The sequence below is a fragment of the Barbus barbus genome (assembly GCF_936440315.1).
Source record: "Barbus barbus genome assembly, chromosome: 18".
NCBI classification, from domain to species: domain Eukaryota; kingdom Metazoa; phylum Chordata; class Actinopteri; order Cypriniformes; family Cyprinidae; genus Barbus; species Barbus barbus.
In genome coordinates this window covers 28,300,496-28,323,471 of record NC_136746.1, presented here as the reverse complement: position 1 = coordinate 28,323,471, position 22,976 = coordinate 28,300,496, and the positions used below count along the sequence as shown (strand labels likewise).

Below are 22,976 nucleotides of genomic sequence, written 5' to 3'. Positions count from 1 at the left end.
ATGTATTATGTTGTTCTTTCTATCAGTTTTATCATTTGTTATATTGTTCGTTCTTTCTATTGTCGTTCTTTCAATCGATTTCTCTTTCTATCTGTAATTCTTTCTATTTAGCTTTCTATATATCATTCTATCTGTCATTCTTTCTATCAGTTGTTCTTTCCATCATTCATTCTTTCTATCGTTCGTTCTGTCTGTTCTTTTTTCATATGTCGTTCTTTCTCTTGTTCTATCTTTCTTTCTATCATTTGTTCTTTCTATCGATCATTCTTTTTTCCAATCAATCTTTCTTTCTGTTTACCTTTCTATCATTTGTTCTGTCTGTTGTTGTTGCTTTATCAGTCTTTCTTTTTCTCTGTCTGTGTCTTTCTATCATTCATTTGTTTCTTGTTTCTGTGTACTGTTTGTTTGTTCGTTCATTCATTCTATCTATCTTCCTATCTTTCTATCTATCAGTTATTCGAGCGCAGATGCTGGTGCAAACCCGGAGCCGGTAGTCAGAGATCTTTGAAAGCATCTCATCTCTACTCTTTACTCCAGTCCAGTGTTTCAAAGGAACCTGAAGAGCTATTGAACTGAATCTCAGACTTCTTTGTTCTTCTTCTACCCTTTTTGCACCTCAACACACATGCTTTCATTTCCAGCTCCTCCACGTCTTTTCTTTTTTCACCCAAATAATGGATAAAATAAGTAAATATGTGTTGTCGAACATTACCATGACTGTGGCACGAAAGCATCAAATCTTCAATCGTCACATGACTTTATACTCATGAATAATCCATCAGACATTTTGCCATATGATGGACTCTGCATTCATTTATATTACACGGCATTAATATATAAGCTCAAATATTGCTGATGCCCACTGTCCTCTGCTTATATTTCTCCAGTCTTTCTCAGTTCTGTCTTTCTACTTCCTCTACAGCTGAACATCACAATTTTCTCCAAAAGATGTGTGCTGTAAGTCAGTGATTTGTTGGTCTCTAGATGAGCTTTTTAGGCTGTTTTATTGTCTTAAAGTCAAATATTATAAGTGTGTCTGTGTAAACAACTAAGGGCACACCTCTCCTCATGATTTGAAGCATTTGTATTTTTAAGCTTATTCAAATAATCCCCATCCTTAAGGATAAGCACCAGTAATAGTGATGTTTGACTTAGAAAGCACCACTAATTATGGATCAGACCCTCAAAGGTAATTTGCATTGCTGCAACACAACTTCCTGATTTATTAATAGACTCCAGTTACTTTGCCCTATTTTTTTCTTGAGCTGTAAACTTTTGTGTGCCATTTCCAATCTGAGATGTCAGTTTTGCTTTGAGGTCGGTGATGTTTTGCGGTTTGAGGGATGAAGACAGATCAATTGAGGTATATTGTAGTGCTACAGAACACAGAGCCAAATGCTATAGTGTTAATACAGTATACATTTAATCTTACATTATGATATGCATTTTACATTTATACATTTGGCAGATGCTTTTAATCAAAACGACTTGCATTGCATTTAAAGTAGACGCTTTATCAGTTCATGCATTAGTTGGGAATCAAACTCATGGTTGTTTGAAAAGATTTTGCCATTAAATATTTGTCTGTGTCTTTGTGCAGCCTTTGGTGAAGGTCATAGAGGATGAGAAATCAGCAAAGCAGTAAAGAACACAGTGTGGATGACAGTAATTGTGTACAAGCTAGAAGAGCAGAGGTGAATTTGTTTGAGCAGTGAAGGTTGTCTATATCAGTAAAACATCCATTCCTACCACTGCATCTCTGCAATGCTTCTGTAATATTTTGCTAGTAGCTGGTTATTTTGGACAGACTTGTTTTGAACAGACTGTATCATGATATCCACTCTAAAACATAACTCTGTTATTCTCTGGATGTGCTTTTATGTGAGGAGATGTGAGACTATAATCAGCTAGCACCTCAATGATCTTGTTTTCTCTCTTTCCCTTGTTTAATTCCTTCCATGACGGAAGCAGATGGTTATACCATGGCTTTCTGATTTATAGCATACTGAATGATGTTTATGTTTACATATACACGTTATTTACATGATCCAAAATGCACTCGGAGGTGTCCATCACCAGAAACTTTCCTTACCCAAATGCACAATTTACAGGTGTAAACGTGTATAATTTCACCTACACTTTCACCAAGTATGTATGTATGCATTTATTTATTTATTTTTACATACACTTATTTTATATTATTTACTTATTTATATAAATAATATTATTTATTTATTGTTTTTGTTTATTTGTCTACTCATTTATTATCTACACTTATTTTACAAAATATTTATATATTTTCGCCTGTACTTTTTATATTATTTTTTTATTTATACACTATAATTTATTTATTTATTAGAACTACACTTATTTTATACACTATTTTTGTAATTATTTTTCACCTACACTTATTTTTTTATTTATTATTTTCTAAAGTGTGATTGTTGTCCTTTGTGATATATATTCAATTTTTTTTTTTGAAGAAGAAGAAGAAGAAGACATAAAGTGGATATCTAAGATCTGTCCAAAACCTAGTGAGCTGCCTGTGTAGACAACACCTAGCTAGGCAACCTCCAAAAATGTAGGCTGCATAATTATTCTGCCTTCTAAGATACTTTCTTTTGGCTAAATCTATGGCAGCATGTCATGTTGCTTTGAAGAGAAAGCAATCCCATAATGCATTGCACTATGGCCATAGTATTTTTTATTTATTTTATTTTGTTATCGTTGTATTTACTTGTTGTTTCGTTTTAAATCAATATGAGATAATACATTTTCTCTGCTTTTCACATCTGTCTTGTTCCAAATCACACATGATCTGCAGGGGAAATCTGCGTAATGTATTTAAGCATGTTAAAAGAATGAACGTATTCCAGATCTGTGGGAATCTGACAAGTTTTTTGAGGGTATCTTAGAAGGCCGTTGCCTACTTAGGCAATAGATAGCAAGGCAGTTCACTCAATTTGGAACGGTGCAATAAAGTTGTCGTTTATAGTCAAACCACATTTACCCTGTCAGGAAGTAATGTGTTTGTTCTGCAGGTCTTGTTTGAGCTCCCCGTGGGCTGATGGGATTGTTGCTGAACAGATTGTGGAGGTGTAAGAGGAGCGCTCCTCAACGACGTGGCACCTGTCCAAAGCACTCAGCAGCGTTGCACGGGCCTCCGAGACACGACTGAACGCAAAGAGAACTGCTGCTGCTACAAAACACCATCACATCTGAAGTGAGACACATGCCTGGGGTGGAGAAATATTTTTCACTGACCCTTGAGAGTTGCTGTTACCATTATACCGGTGACAGAGCGATTACTGCAGGAGCCAACAAGCTAATCAGTGTTGATTTCATGCCTAAAATCATTTCTGAAGATGTCTCCTGTTTTAGGAATATATATGTGTCCACAGCATGTTTTCAAGGAATACTATACAATGGAATACACACAATGTTAAATATAAACAATATTAAAAGCTTATTTATGACTTTATACAGTTGTGCTCATAAGTTTACATACCCCTTGCAGAATATGCAAATATGTTAATAATTTTAATTGTTAACATTAATTGTTAATAAAAAATAAGAGAGCTCATGAAAATTGCATGTTATTTTTTTATTTAGTACTGTCCTGAGTAAGCTATTTCACATAAAAGATGTTTATATATACTCCACAAGAAAAAATAATAACTGAATTAATAAAAATGACCCCGTTCAAAAGTTTACATACCCTTGATTCGTAATACTTTGTGTCGTTTCCTGGATGATCCATGACTGTTTTTCTGTTTTGTTACAGTTGTTCATGAGTCCTGCTTTGGTCCTGAGCAGTTCAGCTGCCTGCTGTTCTTCAGAAAAATCCCCCAGCTCCTGCACATTCTTTGGTTTTCCAGCATCTTCTGCATATATTAACCTTTTTCAAAAGTGACTGTATGATTTTGAGATCCATCTTTTCACACTGAGGACAACTGAGGGACTCATATGGTTTTGAACAATGTATCTCCTTTCTGTTCAAAGGTTTGTGTGTGTGTGTGTGTGTGTGTGTATATATATATATAATATAATAAATAAACTCATCTTTACTCAGTGCAATCTTTCATAAGCATAGACTTGTCTAATATTGTAATCTCATTTAAATAAAAAGCATTTATTAATTATATTATTATAAATATATTATTATTAACTGATGTATTATTATGTTTTGCTGTGAATTTTGATTTCCTGTCACACTGCTTGTTTACCTCTACATAACAGAGCATTTTGTCATATGTCATATTCATCCTGTCATACTGTCACAGATCAGCCAGGCTCTGTCACCAGCCAATCACAGCGCACTCCCTCACCTGAGTTCTAATCACACGCACCTGCACATCATTGTGCCACTCATTACCCACGCCATGTATACACACACCTCACAGCACTCCAGTGTCCGGTCTCGTTTGTACAAAGAGGACTGCCATAGCGCCCACATGCTTGCTACTTACCTCCTTGTATGCTTACCTGCTGTGTTTTCTCCCGAGTGTGTTCTCCAGCGATCCCCAGTCTGTCAGCTCCTGTGTTCGTTCCAAATCTGCCGCCTTGGTGAGGTGTGTGTCCTGTTCCTGATTCTAGTTTCCTGTGAAAAGAAGATAATCAAGTTAACGTCCCTCCAGAATTCCACTGACCTTCAGAATTATCACTCACCTAATTCACTCCCTGCCCCTTTGTCTTTTCACTCATCCCTCTGTCTGAGTCCTGCTTCCGTAACATATAAAATAAATTAAATATAAACATACTAAATAAATTACAAAAATAAATTTTTCTCTGTTTGATGAAAGCAATGTTATTGAATGCTATGATTGAAGGAGGAAGAGCAGCAGCGTTCTAGTTCAGAATTTATCAGCATGTTAATTTTTATTAATTTTCTTTGATTTGGCAAAATGCAATTTATAAATGCATAAAGTGATTACGGTAAATGACTTACAAAGCCAATTTTCATAATGGAAAATGCACATGTTTTATAGATCACAATAATTTTTTACTATTATTTTTCTTTTTCATTTTTAGGCTCTTAAATGATTTTAAACTTCACTTTAATATGCCTTTTTCTCTCTTTCCTCTCCACTTCTCTTTATATGAAGCGCCTTGAATTACAGTGAAATGTGCTATATCATTAAACTGGCCTCGCCATGCTACCTGAAATGAAAGTCTGATGTAAGATTTTCTTTGTTTCCATCTTTTTTTTATTGCTTTCCCAATATGACTATTTTATGAAAGATATGATATGATTTATGCAGTGTTGATTTATTACAGAGGACCCACCCGAAGGACGCTCTATGTTCACAGCTCTGTGTTTTCCTCAGTTGTTCCTTCTGCAATGAGTATCATTTACAAAGAGACATTCGCTACAATAAGAGACCTCTGCTTATTACCTGATAATGATGATTATTGCTCTTTTGTGGTTATATGCAGCCAGCGGAGCATCCATTTCTACAGGGCCACATGGTTATGGCTGATACAAGCAAACTCATGGCAATTTTTCCCTGTGGTACAAAAGAACACTTCAGGTAACCACTGCTCAATTTCACTAACTGAGGTAAAGCAATGTGCGGCTATAGGTAAATGAGGTAAATGTGCAGCTACTTCTTTATAGAATTAAAGGTTATTTTGCCCCATGATGTAGAGACCAAGGGACGATGAAGCTTAAATCTGTTTTGTATGGTGGTAATGTCACGTATTACACTGTCTATAGCCTTGCTTTTATATCCATATCATTTTAAAACATCTCTGAGTAAGCAGAATCACATTTTTGAGTCTAACCCAGTTTTCTACTGATACTGATGGGGCTCTTTTCCTCAAATTTAGCTTAGGGCACTTAAAATGCCTCAGTTTCATATGCCTAAAGTTTCATATCTGATTGAATTGTGTTTCTCATTTGGAGGAGGGTTGTTTCTGCTGCTTTACATTTTTGCACAAGTTTTTGAGATAGCTAAGATATTGGTAAAAGAAGTCTCTTCAGCTCACCAGGGCTGCATTTGTTTGATTAAAAATACAGTAAAATTGTGAAATATTATTACAGTTTAAAATAAGTGTTTTCTTTGTGAATATATTTTAAAATCTAATTTATTCCTGTGATTAAAGCGGACTTTTCAGCTTCATTACTCCAGTCTTCAGTGATCCTTCAGAAATCCTTCTAATATGCTGATTTGCTGCTCAAGAAACATTTCTGATTATTATCAATGTTGAAAACTGCTTAATATTTTTGTGAATTTTTTTCAGGATTCTTTGATGAATAGAAAGGTCAAAAGAACAGCATTCATTTGAAATATATATATATATATATATATATATATATTTTTTTTTTTTTTTTTTTTTTTTTGTAAGAAATGAAATGTCTTTACTCTCACTTTTGATGAGTTTAATGCATCCTTGCTGAATACAAATATCAATTTCATTAAAAAAAATCACACATCTCAAACTTTTGAATGACATTTCTTAATATGTTAAATAAAATAATACTTTTACAGTTTTTAAAGCTGGAAATCAGTCTGCAATTAAATGAACACATGGGTGATTTTTTAAATAATATCACTAGTTTTAAAGTTTTTGGGTGTAATATTGCTTTAATCGATGATAAAGTTACAATTATAGGTTTATCTGATGTTCTCGAATAAACAAGCAGATATTAAAATCTGTCTAATCAGACACCTTATCTCATCCACTAAATCCCAATTCTTGGATCATTTTCAAATTTCAATTTCAAACGCCTTGATTCAGATTAGAGGAAACAAACTGTTCATCATCTCGAGGAATGTTGTGATGCTTTTTGTCTCCTCTTTATCTGTTATTGATGTTGAGATGGTCAGTGGTGAGTTTAATTGGCTCCTCAGAGACCGTCTTTCTCTCCCACAGCTACTGTATAAAATGAACACCCATGAAAAGGACACAATCAATGGATTTCTGCCAAGCCAATTAAATTACAGTCATAAAATAATGAGTTGCGTTCCCCATCCCATCGATGATTTCGTAGGCGTTTGCTGGCGTAAAGAAACTCTGTGAACCACAACTACAAGATATCTATCCCTGGAGGGAAGTAAATGGTTATCAACATATGTTTCAGCCAATATAATGGATTGATCATCTGATAACACACTGTACCATTTAAGTGAAATGTTTTACTGTGAAAATGCCTAATTAATCCCTTAATGAGAGACACTGTCAAGTGATTCCCAACTGCTTCGCTCATGTTATAATTAGCTCAATATTGTGTTCATTTTATACTGTAGAAAAGCAATTACATTTTATACAGAATATGGGACCTTTTGAGTCACCAAGAAATGTGAAGTACTTTATTTTTTAGTTATTCTTCATGTGAGTCTTCATTAAAAGACATGTTAGACCCACATGTTGTCCTTTCAACTATTGCCCCAGAGCTGTATGAAAAATGTTGCTGATTTAGCATGCATTGCAGCATGAATAAATTATTCAGTTGCTATTATAGGATATTATTTAGCTGACTTTATGCTGCTGTTGTTGTTTTTGCCGTCACTGTTAGTATTTGTTGTGTGGTGCTGTTCACAGATCAACTTTTTATTGATTGTCAATGTTATTGAGGTTTATATGTTCATTTGTAGGTCTATGTGCGACTACTGTTCTTAAAGTCTTAATTCGTACAAAAATAAGGCCTTAAAAAGGTCTTCAATCAGAGCAGAAAGTCTTAAATTTATAATTATGGCATTAAATGTTGCATGCACTGCCATCCATGCAACCGGTACAAAGAGCTACACATACTTAAATCAAGTTGCATTTACTTGAGGTGCATAATGAAGATATTTTAAATCTTGTTTTCTGAGAAATTGAACAAAATGGAGTTTATCCTTAAAGCGTGTGAATACAGAACATAAGTTTACATGCATTTCCTGTAATCATAAAATACAGTACAACACAATGCAATGAATTCAAAATACAGGTAAAACACCTGACTTCATATCTTGTCATTCTGCTTAATAATGTATCTTGATTATTTAGATAAATTGCACATTGAAAACAAGACAAAAATACTCAGGAGGAGCATTAATAGTTCTTAATAGTAGAGCATTAATAGCATTAATAGTTCTTTTTTTTTGTAGCTTGGTGTGTGAAATGAAGTAGAAAAGTATCAAACACGCTAAATGCTTAAGCAATTCTATCCTCCCATCTGCAGATGTGCAGCAGGTTTGCTCAGTCAGATAGATGCATGTGTGTGTGTGTGTGTGTGCTGATGATGATAGGTGAACATACTGTACCTCTAGATCAGAGCTGACGCTGCTGCTTGTTCTTTACAGAATGACACTGGATCAATAGTCTTCCCCAATGCCAACCCCTCCACAGATCTAACTCCGCTCTCCACTGCTGTCGGCCCCCAGAGAGGCACTGTCATTTAATCGCTCAGGTAATTATAAACAGCAACTTTCAGGGTGAATCTTGACAAGTTTGTGATAAATGCAACCATATGTTCTCTGCCAGTGCTGCCTAAGCAGCGTCAGTAGAGAGAGATTTTGTCATTAGCTAGACTCCTCTTGTCTCATCAGCAATTCTCTTTTTGTTCCCGGCCAAGTTGAAGTATATATGCATGAGGATATTGCAGCATGCAGCGAGCAAATTAGTACCAAATGAAATTAAAATTAGCTTTAGTGAGTGAAATGGAGCATGAATTCAACATTTCATTTCTTAATACATGATTATTGTCTTATTACGAATTATTAAAGTTGTACCCAAAAATGAAAATTTGCTAAAACTGTACTCACCCTCACGCCATCCAAGATGTAGATGAGTTTGTTTCTTCATCAGATTTGGAGAAATGTAGCATTACATCACTTGCTCACCAATGGATGTTCTGGAGTAAATGGGTGCCGTCAGAATGAGAGTCCAAACAGCTGATAAAAACATCACAATAATAATCCACACCACTCCAGTCCATCAAACACACATAAAAAATGTTTGTAAGATATAAATCTATAATTTCAGCAATTTTAACATCAAACTGTTGTTTCCAGCTAAAATGCGAGTCCTCTATCCATGATATTTCTACAGTAAAAAAAGTCAACCATTTAAATGTCTTAATGGATTTGTTTCTTACAAACATACAGCTTTTCTCTTCTCCAGATGTTAACTGATGGACTGGAGTGGTGTGGATTATTGTGATGTTTTTATCAGCTGTGTGGACTCTCATTCTGACGGCACCCATTCACTACAGAGGATGGTAAATACTAGTACTCACTGAGGGTCAGTAAATTTTCATTTTTGGGTGAACCATTCCTTTAAAATGTTGCCTATTTTGTCTAATTGAATGCTGTTAACTGGTAAGTCAGATTACGCAAGTACAATGGGTTGTGAATGCTGTTTTGTGTTTGTTTTTAGGAACTGCAGCGTAATACATTTAAATTGCAGAGTAAGAACTCCAAGTGGTGACACATTTCTGCTGTTGAGACACCAAAAGGAACAACATAATGAGTCTGTGTTTTTGTGACAAAGCCATTTCAGCAGTTAAACAGCTATAAATAATTAATTTAAATGTGCATTAATGCATTTAGCATCTATCATAGGAACATATTGATGGCCAATTAAGCCATGATATATACTGAATGCTATGCATTATAGATAATAAACATAAAATGTTTGCTTTATATTAAAACAGAGACCTTGTTTATCCCTGTTGTTACTTTCATCAACGTCATCGCCATGGTCTTGATCTACATTATTAGCAGTAGAGTGTGTGTGAAAAGAGAGGGTTGATTGATTTTGCCATTTTTAGGGTTAATAACCCAGGAAATTGGGCTCTTGTTGAATAATGACATTTTCAAAACAAGTAAATATTGCATTTTGGACACACTTTTCAAGTCAACTGGCTTGAGAACTCATCAATGAAAAGGCTGTTTACAGCCAGTTTGATCCGGGAACAACTGCATGGTGGCATTGAGGCTGAAAGTAAATCTGATTTTTATGAGCATGTTAAGTCCCACAAATGTTCTTATATGCAGATAGGTTGATATTCCTTTGTTACACTAAAGAAAGAAAGTCATATAAATTTGGAATGGCCTGATTTTGCATGGACTATCCCTTTAAGTTTAGGCATTTAATTGCATAATGAAGCATATGCATGTTGTGTGTCGACCAGCCGGACTGAAATATTGCGTTCATGTTACCTGATTGAATAACATTATTTAATATTGTGATTAACTCTAATTTAATGTGTTGGAAAGGGCCTTCTATATCAGAAGTGAACCTTTGAATTGGACTCCAGAGAAGAAAAGAAATCAGTCTGGGTAAGCTGATGAATCAAGTATCATGTCTCCCCTAAAGCAAAATTGGGTTAAGTGATTTTTTTTCAAGGGCACAGTGGTGATAGAACAGATCTGTAATCTCCATCACTCTCCTGTTTCAGGGAAAATCCTTCTTGCAAGTGGATTTTTAACCTTTGTCTAACCATCTCTGAACTATTACACTGCTACATCTGTACATAGGAGTGGTTTACTAAAGATGTACAATGATGTTATTATTCATTCATTGAGCAGACGTTTTTAGGAAAAGTAACATATTATGCATTCAGTCCACCTTAACTATCAAATTTCATTCTTATTGCTGCCTCAAAATGGGACAAGCCACTTTTGACTTGAAATGACATTGGGTCTTGCATGTCTTTTAATCACCCGGTTTGAATATGCACAAACATCAATGATTTGTGGCAGAAGGGCATATTTTCAGTGCATAACAATTGTAAATTCACACATTTGCAAGCCCTCAAGCCATATATGAACTACTTTTATGGTGTTTTTGACAGTCACTGGTAATTGAGATTATGTATATTTACTGTACACTTGGGCTCACAAACTTTTGTATGCTGACTTTGCTCAGTTTGGGAGATTTTGGAAGACATTTATGCATGTGGCCTCAACAACTATGTACTTTAATATTCCATCTTATGTGCCTGTCATCACACCTTATTTACATTGCTTTCCATCAAAAATGCATCTACCGTTTTTCTCCCCAAGATCAGACAGCTGTGCAATCAATAAAAGGGAGTGAAAACACCCCTATTGTAGGAAAAAGGCAACTTTGGCGTTCTGCTAAACACCTCATTATGTTTTTCACAGAAGAAAAAGTCATTAGCGTTTGTAATGGACATGAGTAAATGATAAAGTGATTCTCTCATGAGTGCACTATTCCTTTAAGTAGATGTTGTTCATTTGGATTAATCAGTACTTGGTTATCTATCTATGCTGTAGCATGAAAACTGTAATCTACAGTATGACCTGACAGTTAAAGAAAGGAGGTATTTTATTTTTTTATTCATTTTTTTTTTCAAACGACCATTAGCTGTAGATTTCATATTTTAAATCTAACTTTGATTAACGACCAGTGAGGTAAAAATATAAAGCATTGAAGATATGCGCCGTATTACTGTAGTGTAAATCATAGTATTACTGTAGTGCGCACAGATTTGATCTGAACCAGATCAGCCTCATTAGGACTGCGGGCATCAAACATCCCACAGCGGGAAGACTGGAGATCTGCCTCAGATAAAAAGTGCAAAAATCTCCCTCATATGGTCGCTAAATATCTTTATTTGCATGTAGCCCGCTGTATCTTTCACTGAAGCATAAATTAATGTGATTCACGGGACGAGAGATTTGGCGCAGCGACCCAAAGGATGAGCTGGATGCTTCACGCGCAACATGGAAAAACAGGAGGACACACTGCTGCATCCCTGCAATAAAACACAACCAGGAGTCTTGGAAATTCAAAGGATTTTAGCTTGCAACTGAACACTTTAGAGGTGGATTCATGTGCATGAACAATCAATGGGATGGAGACGGAAATGGACGGAGAACTACTTTATTGAGCAGTATTTAACTAACCAAATCTACTAAAGCGGATCCACAAGTGGTGTTTTAAAGGACATTTGCTTTAAAGAATTCAGCATTTGGGCAGGTTTAGAAAGTAACAGTTCATAAGTAAAATGCATAATTGATATAGCAGTCGAGTTTTTCAAAAAGGAGTAAAAAGTAGAAATGTATTCAAGCCTTAAATCAGTTCTTTCTCTTTTTCCAAAACGCATCTTGCCTGTTTGGTCTAAATGCTGTCGTATGTTAACGTGCAATAGGATCCTAGAAGATCAGCAGCTCTAAAGGTTCCGTGCCTTTGGTCCTAATGAGAAATGGATAAATTAAGCTGGTAAGTGTCTTAAATGAAGTAGCCTGTTTCTCTTATTTAAAACTTCTCTGCCGTGTTTGATGCATACTATCCCATTATTAACACGATCTCAGGAGGTCTTGGCTTGTCCTGAAGGCGCAGCTCTAGAGGATCCATGTCATTGCATTGGTCGCTGTCCACTGCGCCCGTGGTGCTGAGATCTGGATGATGCAGGGCTGCCGCTCCCTTCACATTAACGAAGACAATGGGCGCTTTCTGCTGCTCGCCGTGCTCATCATCGTGTACCTGCTGTGCGGCGCTGCGGTGTTTTCCGCCATCGAGAGGCCGTCCGAGCTGCGAGCACACGGGCGCTGGAACCGGACCCTCTTGAACTTTAGCGATACGTTCAATATCAGCTTGCAGGATCTGAGCTCCTTCCTGAAAGAGTACGAGGCTGCGATTGCTGCTGGAGCTCGGGTCGATGCTCTTCGACCCAGATGGGATTTTACAGGAGCGTTTTATTTTGTTGGGACAGTGGTGTCTACTATAGGTAAGTTACCAAATGCATGATTTTCTCGTATGGGAACGATTACTTTTGATAATTAATATTCTTGGGCTACTAGGATTTCAGTGCTTTTCTTAAAAGATGGTTCACTCAAAAATGGACATTTTTGCTCATGTTTGATTAGTCATTAATGCCTTGCAGACATAAAATGCTCTTAAAACTTTCTGTTCTAGTAACATTAATAGAACGTTGGTCTTTAATCATGTTCTCAGAACGTTAGCACAACAATATATATATTTATAAGTTACTTGTTTTAGAACATTCAAAACTAACATTCCCAGTGTTTGCAAATTGGTTAAATGGAAATTAATTTTTTTTTAAATATTTAAAATACTGGAAGTTTTGAATAGTCAGAGAACATTCAGGAATAATGTTTTCATAACCTAATAGGAACGTTAGTAAAATGTTCTTGGAACATATTTTTAGCTGGTTATGGCTGTGTTTGTTCAACCTACTGCAAAAGTACAGGGGCTGTTGAGACTGTTAATTGACGAAAATCATCTCTATTACCATAAATATCAAATCTCATTTGTGCTTGCACATATTCAAACTTGTGTCGCAATCAGCTGACAGTCGCGATGGACCAAATTGAAATATGCAAGTATGCGCATATAAGTTATATGTGAGAACTGTGGCAGACGGTAATGTTTTCAATATGATTTTCAGTCTTTAACTCATTCAAAGCTATATCGTGACTTCAGAAGGCTTGGAATGTAGGACACAAATTATATGGACTACTTTTATGGTCCTTTTGTTTTTCCTTCAGAGCTTGGTAGTATAAATCACTGTCCACTTTCATTGTATGGAAAATATTTTTTTTTAGAGTGAACTATTCCTTTAAGACCTGCAATTTTGGGTTTTGTTTATGAGTGCAGTCCACTCAAATTTCACCGATTTACTATGTTTAAAAGCCTGCACATAAAAGGTTTTCCCAAAGATTGATATAAAATGCGGTCTGTAGTTATGTGTGTATTATTATGGGTTTGTCTTGTCCAGTTTGCTTTTGTAACACTGTATACCCAGAATAGAACTACAGGGCTCATAAATGCAAAGTAGTACAGCAGCAAGTGCTGTTTTTTTATTTTTGTCAGCAACAGCCTCTGGCACCTTGCTTGACCCCATGACCTTTCATGGAAACTCTCAGCGCACTTTTGCTTTGTCGAGACAACATTTCCTTGGAGACTTCACTTTTCTATTGGCATTTCCCCAGCATAAGTCCTCTGAATAAACACCCTCTAGTGTTGATGCTCTCATGGGTACCAGGCTGAGGCCAAGCCAACTCCCTGCTGAACTTCTGCATTCATGACCAAGCCTCAGGCTTGCAGTTTGCTGTGGGGCTCATGTCCCAAAAACCAAATGTGCTGATGCCCACATGTCCTGGATAACATTTACCCTGTTATAGGTCACTAAAGTGCAAGTATCCCTCTGAGGCGGCCCTCTGGTTATTGTGTGTATTTGCTTCCTACGGACCTTGGCTCCTGTTTTAGACTTTCCATCTGCAGTGAATAATCAATAGCCGTGCACTTTGTACTTCTGAGTAATGTATTCAGCAGTACTGTCACTGAAGCGGCTTCACGCAACCTCACATGCTCTGTGGATAGCCAGTGACCGCCTTCGCAAATGAAGAATAGGGTGTAGACTGACGGCAAGGCCGTCTCTGTCGAGTTTAAATGCTATCCTCCTCCGCTTGCTCAAAAGCTTCAGGATTGGGTGTGGAGATGTGTGCATGCTTTTATTTCATATTCAGAGAAAGTTTCTGAATGCTGGGCTGCAAATAATGTAATGTTCTTTGCTTTATTTGCAAACAGCACACAAAATTTAGTCTCAACTTCAGATATCATTTACTGACCATTTCATGCATATTTTACACAAAAAGGCCAGAGAGGGCTGAAAATGGGCAGTTTTTCAGTCTGGTTGACCGGCTTTATGCTATTTCCGGGAGTCAGAGTGCACTAGTATGCCAGGAAATGAAGTTGTGTGCCATGCAGTATTATTTTAGATACACTATTATAGTTTTGAATTAGATTTTTGTTTTGTTTTTACTTCAAATTTAGTTAAAGTTTTAGTAATTTTGTTTTATGTTTTTGTCATTTTTAAAAGTTTGTATAGTTTATATATATAATGTATGCATACATTATATATATATATATATATATATATATATATATATATATATATATATATATATATATATATAATACACCCACTGTATATATAATTTTTATTAATTAGTTTGTTATTTTAGTACTTCAAGTTAAACTGAAAATAAAATAATTTGTATATTATTTTTCATGTATATTTTATTTCAGTTAATTTTAAATATTTCAAGCAGGGAACATATTTTATGGTTTTAGTTAATGTTAACTAAAATGTTAATAAAATGATAAAATCCCCGGATTTGCCAAAGTTTGCCATGTTGGCAGTATCAAAGAGACACTTAAAGTTTTAGCTAAAAGTAATTATAATAAACTATTCTGATGTGTTTATGAAAAACAGCACTTACTTTTTATTCTTATCACAGTTTATACATGTTTGTGGTAATTTATTTTCTTTCCTTTTTTTTCAGATAAACTTGTTTCTAAATGCTCTAAAAACGAATGTGGCCGATTCACATGCTCGCAGTCAAAAATCTGTCTCTGTGGGGCTACTAAAAGACAGTTCAGTCTAGCAAGTACAATCCTACTTTATTTAGCAGCTAAGCTTAAATGAATGTGTGTTTTGTGCATTGTACTTCCATCTCAGTCTCCATCTTCCTTTCATCTCAGTGTGAAGTCTCTATATACCTCCCGCCTCCGGAAGAGCTTCAAAGCCAGTGAATGTGAGGTGCTCAGGCTTTGTCATGATGGGGGTTTTCTAGGGACGACGCAGGCACTTCCTCCTCATCTAAGTGAAACCCCCTGCCATTTCTCACACAGTGAGTCACAATCTCACTCAGACATTATTATGGGGAAAAATCGATTTGCAGTCAATCAATTAACAATAATGATAAACAGAATTTTAAATGAATTATTAATAATTTTATTTGCTGGTAAACATTCTCAGGACCAAATATTACACGTACTGTATAGATTAATGTCATGCAGTGGAAAGGAAGACATACAGTATATAGCGCATAAAAAAGTGTTTGTGCAAACAAACATACAGAGTGTCTTCAGATAAGTTTATTAGCCAAGGTACAACATTTTAAAGGAATTTAATAAATACATTATGTATTACTTGTATTATATGTACTGCCATTCAAAAGTTTTGGCTCAGGTAAGATTTTTATTTTTTTATGTTTTTGAACATCAAAACTACATTTGTTTGATGTAAAATACAGTAATATTCTGAAATATTATTACAATTTAAAATAACTGTTTTCTATTTGAATATATTTTAAAATATAATTTATTTCTGTGATACAAAGCTACATTTTCAGCATTATTACTTTAGTCTTCAGTGTCACATGATCCTTCAGAAATCATTCTAATACGTTTATTTGAAACATTTCTTATTATCATCAATGTTGAAAACAGTCTTGCTGCTTCATATTCTTCTGGAAACCATGATGCCAAATTGTTTTCATGATTCTTTGATGAATAGAAAGTTCAAAATATAAATCTTTTATGACATTATAAATATCTTTACTGTCACTTTTGATCAATTTAATGGATCCTTGCTGAATAAAAGTCTTCATTTCTTATAAAAAATAATCATACAGACCCCAAACGTTTAAACGGTAGTACATGGAACCATAAAGCAGACTTTAAAATGTGCTCAGGCAGTATAAATGTACTTAACATGAGACACATTGTGCCCAAATGTTGATAACATTTGTACACCAAAAAAGAAAACTAAATGCATGTTGATTGACTGCAGCCAAATTTAAGACAAATCATTTAAATTAGACAGAATAACCAGGTTAAATAAAACACTTTGTTCCTTCTTTTTCTGATTGTCTGTTAGCAGAAGAAGTATTTGAGTAATTCAGGTATTTTTAGTCATGTTGGATCTGAAGAGCAGAACAGGCTCAGCTCAGGGTGAGAGGAAACTTTGTGTAAGACAGGCGGTTAGTAACATGCTCTCAGAACTTGTCTGATGCAGAGCTTTGGAGACATTTCTGCAGGCTACAACCATCACTCATCACTCACATCAGCAAGACAGGAGAGCTTCATTAGTGGCCAGACGCTAACAACTGAGAATCCTGAGCAATGCATGAACAGGTCTACTATTAATAGAACCACTTTATGAATCACAAACCTTACTTTGGCTGTTTATGTTAACTTTTTCATTTATTTCATTAAGGAAGCAGCCTTTATAGCTTTATGCAGAGTTGGATAATTAGAGATTATGTGTATTCTAGTGCAAGGGTTTTATATGATAATGATGGACCCCCAAATATGATACGAAATTTTTTACCGTTTTATATAGTGAAAAATTAATATTATGAATGTGCATTCATGAATATTTTGGAAAATATTTAGATTCTATTACATTACATCGTTGCATTTTTCTACTGCTAGATGTATTGTGCAATTATTTGTTTATTTAAAGTAAACGGATATTGCAATCGACTTTTCTTCCCTGATGTGATGTATTACTTGAAATGGCTTCTCAAATGAGAAAAAAAATGTAGGACAGGACTCAATTTTGTCCTTTAGGAATTGATTGGATTGTTGGATCAGTTTTGTTGGTTAATTGCTGCAATATCACGTGATTGACGGGTTGTTGGATAGGAAGGATTATTGTCTTTGCACTAATACATACGTCAAGTGTTTTTTTTTTTATTTCACACACACACACACACACACACACACACACACACACACACACACACACACACACACACACACACGCACACACACACACACACACACACATGTTGGGTTTCCATGTTTTATGGGGACATCCCATAGGCGTAATGGTTTTTATACTGTACAATCTGTATTTGCTATTGCCCTACACCAACCCTACACCTAAACTTAGCCCTCACAGGAAACATGCTGCATTTTTAGATTTTCAAAAAACTTTATGCTGTATGATTTATAAGCTTGTTTCCTCATGGGGACCAAAAAATGTCCCCACAAGATTAAGATTTACTGGTATTACTATCCTTGTGGGGACATTTGGTCCCCAGGACGTGATGAATACCAGGTGCACACACACACACACACACACACACACACACACACACACACACACGTCACTGTTTTTCTAGAAATATTTCTATAGCACTCTCTTGTGCAGATTGAAACCACTAGTTTTGTAAGATGTTTATTGTGTTTCATTTTAAGAACAGCATGAGAATGAAAGGCTTGAAAGTCATATTTCATAAAAGTATCAAAATCTCAGATGTTCCTCCTAAAATTCCTTAGGAGAAATAAAAATAGGCACTGCTGAGTCAAATGATTTGCATTGTTGTTTATAGCAAAGGAATATTACACAGTTCTGTGTTTAATAATGTTTTAGAATAGATGACTGTCTGAATGATGAATTCTCATTGGGACTGCAGTGTGCAGTGTATACTTGTGCCGGTCTTGGCTTTGCAAGCTTCTGGAGGAGAACTGTATTGCTCAGGAGACATAATAGAGTTCTTCACATACAGTACATACCAACTTCATCTTTGATGTGCTTCCTAAAATCCCACAGGAGAGATAAAACAGAAGTGAGTCAATTGTTAGCATAAAAGTAAGAGAATAGAGCTATAAAATGAATGTATATAGAAGTTCATATCATTGTCTTGGAAGAATTTGATAATAAATGTTGAGTTCATAGTGAGATTTTTGATATTTGATTGCAGACTTTGTCAAATGAGCAACGCTTGAGACATTGCTGAGATCTAGGAGAAACATGAGTCTTTTTCTCAGTAGAAACATCGCAGCCTGCACTTTTGCTGAAGCTCTTCACTAAATCTTACTAGGTAGATCTCAATTAGGATTTTTATTCCCAATTGGAACAAAAGGAAGATTTTTGGCTTGATTTAAAATTGGCGTCAGTGTTGAACTGTTGAAACATTTTCTCAGACTCTAACAGTAGTGTAAAAGTCAAAAGGCATGTGGGCAAAAAGCTGAAAATGAGTTGACGAAGCAGTTTTAAATGAGTCTATATCTGGCCATCTCCTTCTTTTGACCTGTGTGGTGACGGAGCGGATCTGTTGGGTTTGGTTGGAGGACGCTGACAGAACAGAAGTGCATACAGTAGTTGTGCGAGCCTGTCTGAACAGAAAGTGATTTCTGGAGAGACGAGCCTGGACGTCCCACAGCCCAGCTCTGAATCCCACTGCCGTCGACTCCACAAGCAGAGGCGTGTTCCAGATCCTCACGCTTTCTTCTTCCTCTGTTACTTGAGGGTTTAGAATGGCTGTCATCCAGACCTTCTTGTCCGGCTTTACTCTGTGTTGTTGCCCTGCAAGAATTTAACAGTTATAATATGTTGTTTTTTCTTTTGCATACACTTCACAATCCCCAGTGTTAATAGTGGGAATTTCTCTTTTTGTGTTCTATAGAAAAAGATCATGCAAAAAAGCATGCACTCCAAAAATTAGGCCTAAATTGAAGATTTATGTATTTGAATTGCATATAAAAATTTCCATGGATTACAGTTTTAACAAACTAATAAACTTAATGTGATGCATATTTGTCAGTCAGACATAAATGAGTTGACTAAACATTTAACATTTTTGTAATAGTACTAATAAACTGAATGTGTTTTAAATACACAATGAGCAGGTTTACTGAATAACTGAATAAATGTATTTTTTTTTACCATTAACAGATTTATACTGATAATCTAATCAGTTTAAATGAATGTTTTTATATTATTATAATATTAAATATTATTATAATATATATATTGCATATAATATTTTTGCCTGTTTCATGTATGACTGTCAAATATGCATCGCATGAAGTTTAGTAGGTTGGTGGAACAAGCAATATTCAAATAGTTAAAGATTTGACACATTTTTAAACATTGACGATAAATATACAGTACTGTATAAACCTGGTTTATGTATTTAAAAATTAACTTTATTAGCACTGTTACAGAAATCTGGCCTGTTTCATTTATGTATGATGGACATATATGCATTGTCCAAATGGATGGAAATTGTATATGCAATTCAAATACATAAATCATCAAATTTAGGCCCAAATATTTTGTTATGGTAACTGTATGTTGTTTTTTTGGGTGAGCTGTAAAGTTGGTTGACGTAGGTCAAATAGACAGTAGTGTGAGTAAACCTCAGGGATTCCCGTTGCAGCACTCGTCTTTCTCTCATCGCTCTCTCCCGTGTTGTAGTAATCAGTGCAGTTGGCTCCGGTTACTCTACAGTGAGCCGCACGTTTGATTGGATCATGCATCATTGTCTCCTCAGTGATACTCTCTTCCTCCTCAGACTCATCTATCAATATAACCTGCTCGGCTAATGCAGAGGAATGGATTCCCTCTCTTCCCCGTCCCTCTTATCTCACTCTCACTCCTTTAATTTCATTGTGTTCCATCACACGCTGTTTGCACTGATGGTCTTGACTTATGAAAAACACTTCACATTGCAGGTCAGGGAATTATGATACATTGATTCGCCATCGTTATGCATTAAAACATCATCTGGGTCAATGAAATGCAGTGTTTCATTCTGAAGGGCCAATGTGGTTACCAAACTATCAGATTCACGGCGGCTGTTTTGAGAATGGAATAGTATTGTACTGTATTCACTTTAAAGTGCAATGTGGAAGTAAGCTATTTTTTGCGAATGCACAAGACTTCTGTTTCATTAGCTGCTATAGAACTGGAAAAATAACAAAATGCAACGATAAAACTATTTGCACTACAAACCAGTGTGCTTAAGTTTATGACAATGAATTCAAATAATATGATAACAAATACCGCTAACTAGAAGTGAATGACACTGGAAGCCTCGCACATTCAAGTTACAAATGGCCAAACCTTCTCTTACGTCAAAAATAAGGTGGATAAAGTGCAGATGAAGAACGTGGAACATGTCTGTGTTGTGTTTCATCCCAAACTCAAAAAGAAGATATCATTTATTTTTGCATGAAGAAAATTAAGCCTGAGCACCCCTACTCTTATGCATAAAAAACACGTTATCTGATTTTAATGAATATCATTGTTTTACAGTACTGAGAATCAAATATGAATCATCTGAGAGTAATGCAGTTACAGAAAAACTCATTTAAATTAAGTTTCCACATATATTACAATAATGAAAGTTTGGGGGAAATGAGCCTAATTGTCATTTTAAAAAAGTAATGCCAGATTTGAAAATCATATTCTGTCCCAAAATAGGCTTCATTTTCTTTTATGCATAGTATTTATCATTCTACTAATAATTTCTAATTTTGTTCTTTTGATTTTGAGGTGAATGTGACGTGATCATGTTTTAAGAGATTCACTCATATGTATGCGTGAATACTGCAAGAAATACAAACTAAAATATAAAAAATATAAGAAATATAAAACTGTATTTTGCTACATGACTTTGTTGTTTACATGACTGTTGTTTACATGATGTCTTATCATCTCAAAAGAATTTATATTTTGTCATTTTTATTCCAATTTTGTATAAAAACGTCTTCACATTTGGCAGTGCTGCAGGAACTTCAGTTGAATTGTCCTTACTCCATTGGGTAATTTTGAATGGATTTTTGGTCTAAAATAAGGTCTGTGTTAACACAAGCTTAAGATATTTTCACATCTTACTGTACAACATAAAATACATTTGCAATACAAGTAGCTATATGGGACTACAGAGGTTGACAGTGACATTAAACGTCATTATGCTGAAAAGGTGACCTCATCTACTTATAGCCTCATCGTTTTCTTAATTGCTCTTTTGCAGACTAATTTTCCAATATCAGCATTCAAATATCATCCAGGTATTCCATGCATAGAAAATGTGCATATTGTGCATAATAAACATGCTGCATGCTGTAAAAATAGTATGAGTAGGATGATAGCATGCTATTCTGAGACTGCTGATAGACATTTATAGCAGTGCTTATCGTCAGATTTCCTGGAGCAGAGAGCATCACCTTGTCCCTCATTGTGTTTTCGGTGTCTCACTCTGTCTCTCTCTCAGTCCCTCATTCACTCTCTCTCTCTCTCTGTCTCTCTCCCTCTCCCTCTGATCTCCTGGGTCGCTCTGTAAAAACAGAGGGCTGGAAAATGTCAAAGTTAAAAATGGAAGAGGGTGTGTAGCCACATAAAAGGCGTGTATGCTGTTTTCACCAGTGTGTACTCAAGCACAGATACTGAATGAGATGGGACTGGACAGAATGTGATTAAAGACGTGTCAAAAGTTGATTTTTTTTTTTATTGTTATCATTATTTATTTATTTTTTTTATTATTTAGGTCCATTCTGGTTGGGTGGATCTCATGCCTGGGCCATATATTATACGCCAAAATTAATAAAAAATAAAAAAAAAGGCTGAATGATCAAGATTTTCATTCATTCTTTGTAATATTATTTTTTACATTGTGACATATTTTTCTTTGCAATTACCATAATGTAGAGAATCATCTCACCTTTTTAATGTGAATAAACTACATGGGCATTCTTATCATGCTATTTTCTGGAAATACTGAAGATTGTCTTAATGGTGTTTTATTAAAGTTCAGGAGGAGCACGTTCAGATAATTAACCTAATTAACACGAGAGGAGCACAATCAGTAATCAACCCAATTAAAAAGATAAGAGGTGTGTATATATAAACAGCAGACTTACCTCTGCTCCTTGACAGTTTTCCAGCATCCCTTCAGCACCCCATCTCCTCACTTACAACTAAGGGGGGGGGTTACTCTGGGTTGGGGCCAAAATTTAGAGCTCGGAGCCTTCTTCTCGGACAGCATGCCAAATACGCATAACCTTTACTCTGTTTATTATATGTAACTGTGAACTTGTGAACCGTATTTTAGTCATTCTGAACACTAATATCATTTTGCTCATTAATTCTGCATAAAAAGGACAAAAACACCATAAGTTTAGATAATGAGACTGTTATAATGTTTTCACTCCTCTGTATCTTGTTTTACATTCATTTACATGAATGTTTTGTAGACTTAAAAATTAAGGTTCTTTATTGGCACTGATGGTTCCATGAAGAAATTTTAACATCCATGGAACCTTTCCGTTCCACAAAAGGTTGTTTATAGTGGAAAGTTTATTTAGATTTCTTTAGCTTTCCCTAGAAGCCAAAAAAATATTCTTCTATGCGAATTATTCTTCTACTCTTTCTCACTGCGAAAAGCAAACGTTTATTTACAAAAAGCCCCCTT

At 35.3% G+C, this 22,976-nt stretch overlaps 1 protein-coding gene across 1 annotated transcript in view; it reads left to right on the top strand.

The window, feature by feature from the left end:
- Positions 1–12,363: 12,363 nt before the first annotated feature.
- Positions 12,364–22,976, top strand: part of LOC306884217 (potassium channel subfamily K member 12-like) — a gene marked incomplete at both ends in the record, with an annotated part of 32,180 nt that continues 21,567 nt past the window's right edge. Inside the window, one exon of the mRNA XM_079439936.1 lies at positions 12,364–12,685. Within this exon, the coding sequence (XP_079296062.1) occupies positions 12,364–12,685 (322 nt within the window). The remainder of the gene's footprint in view (positions 12,686–22,976) is intronic.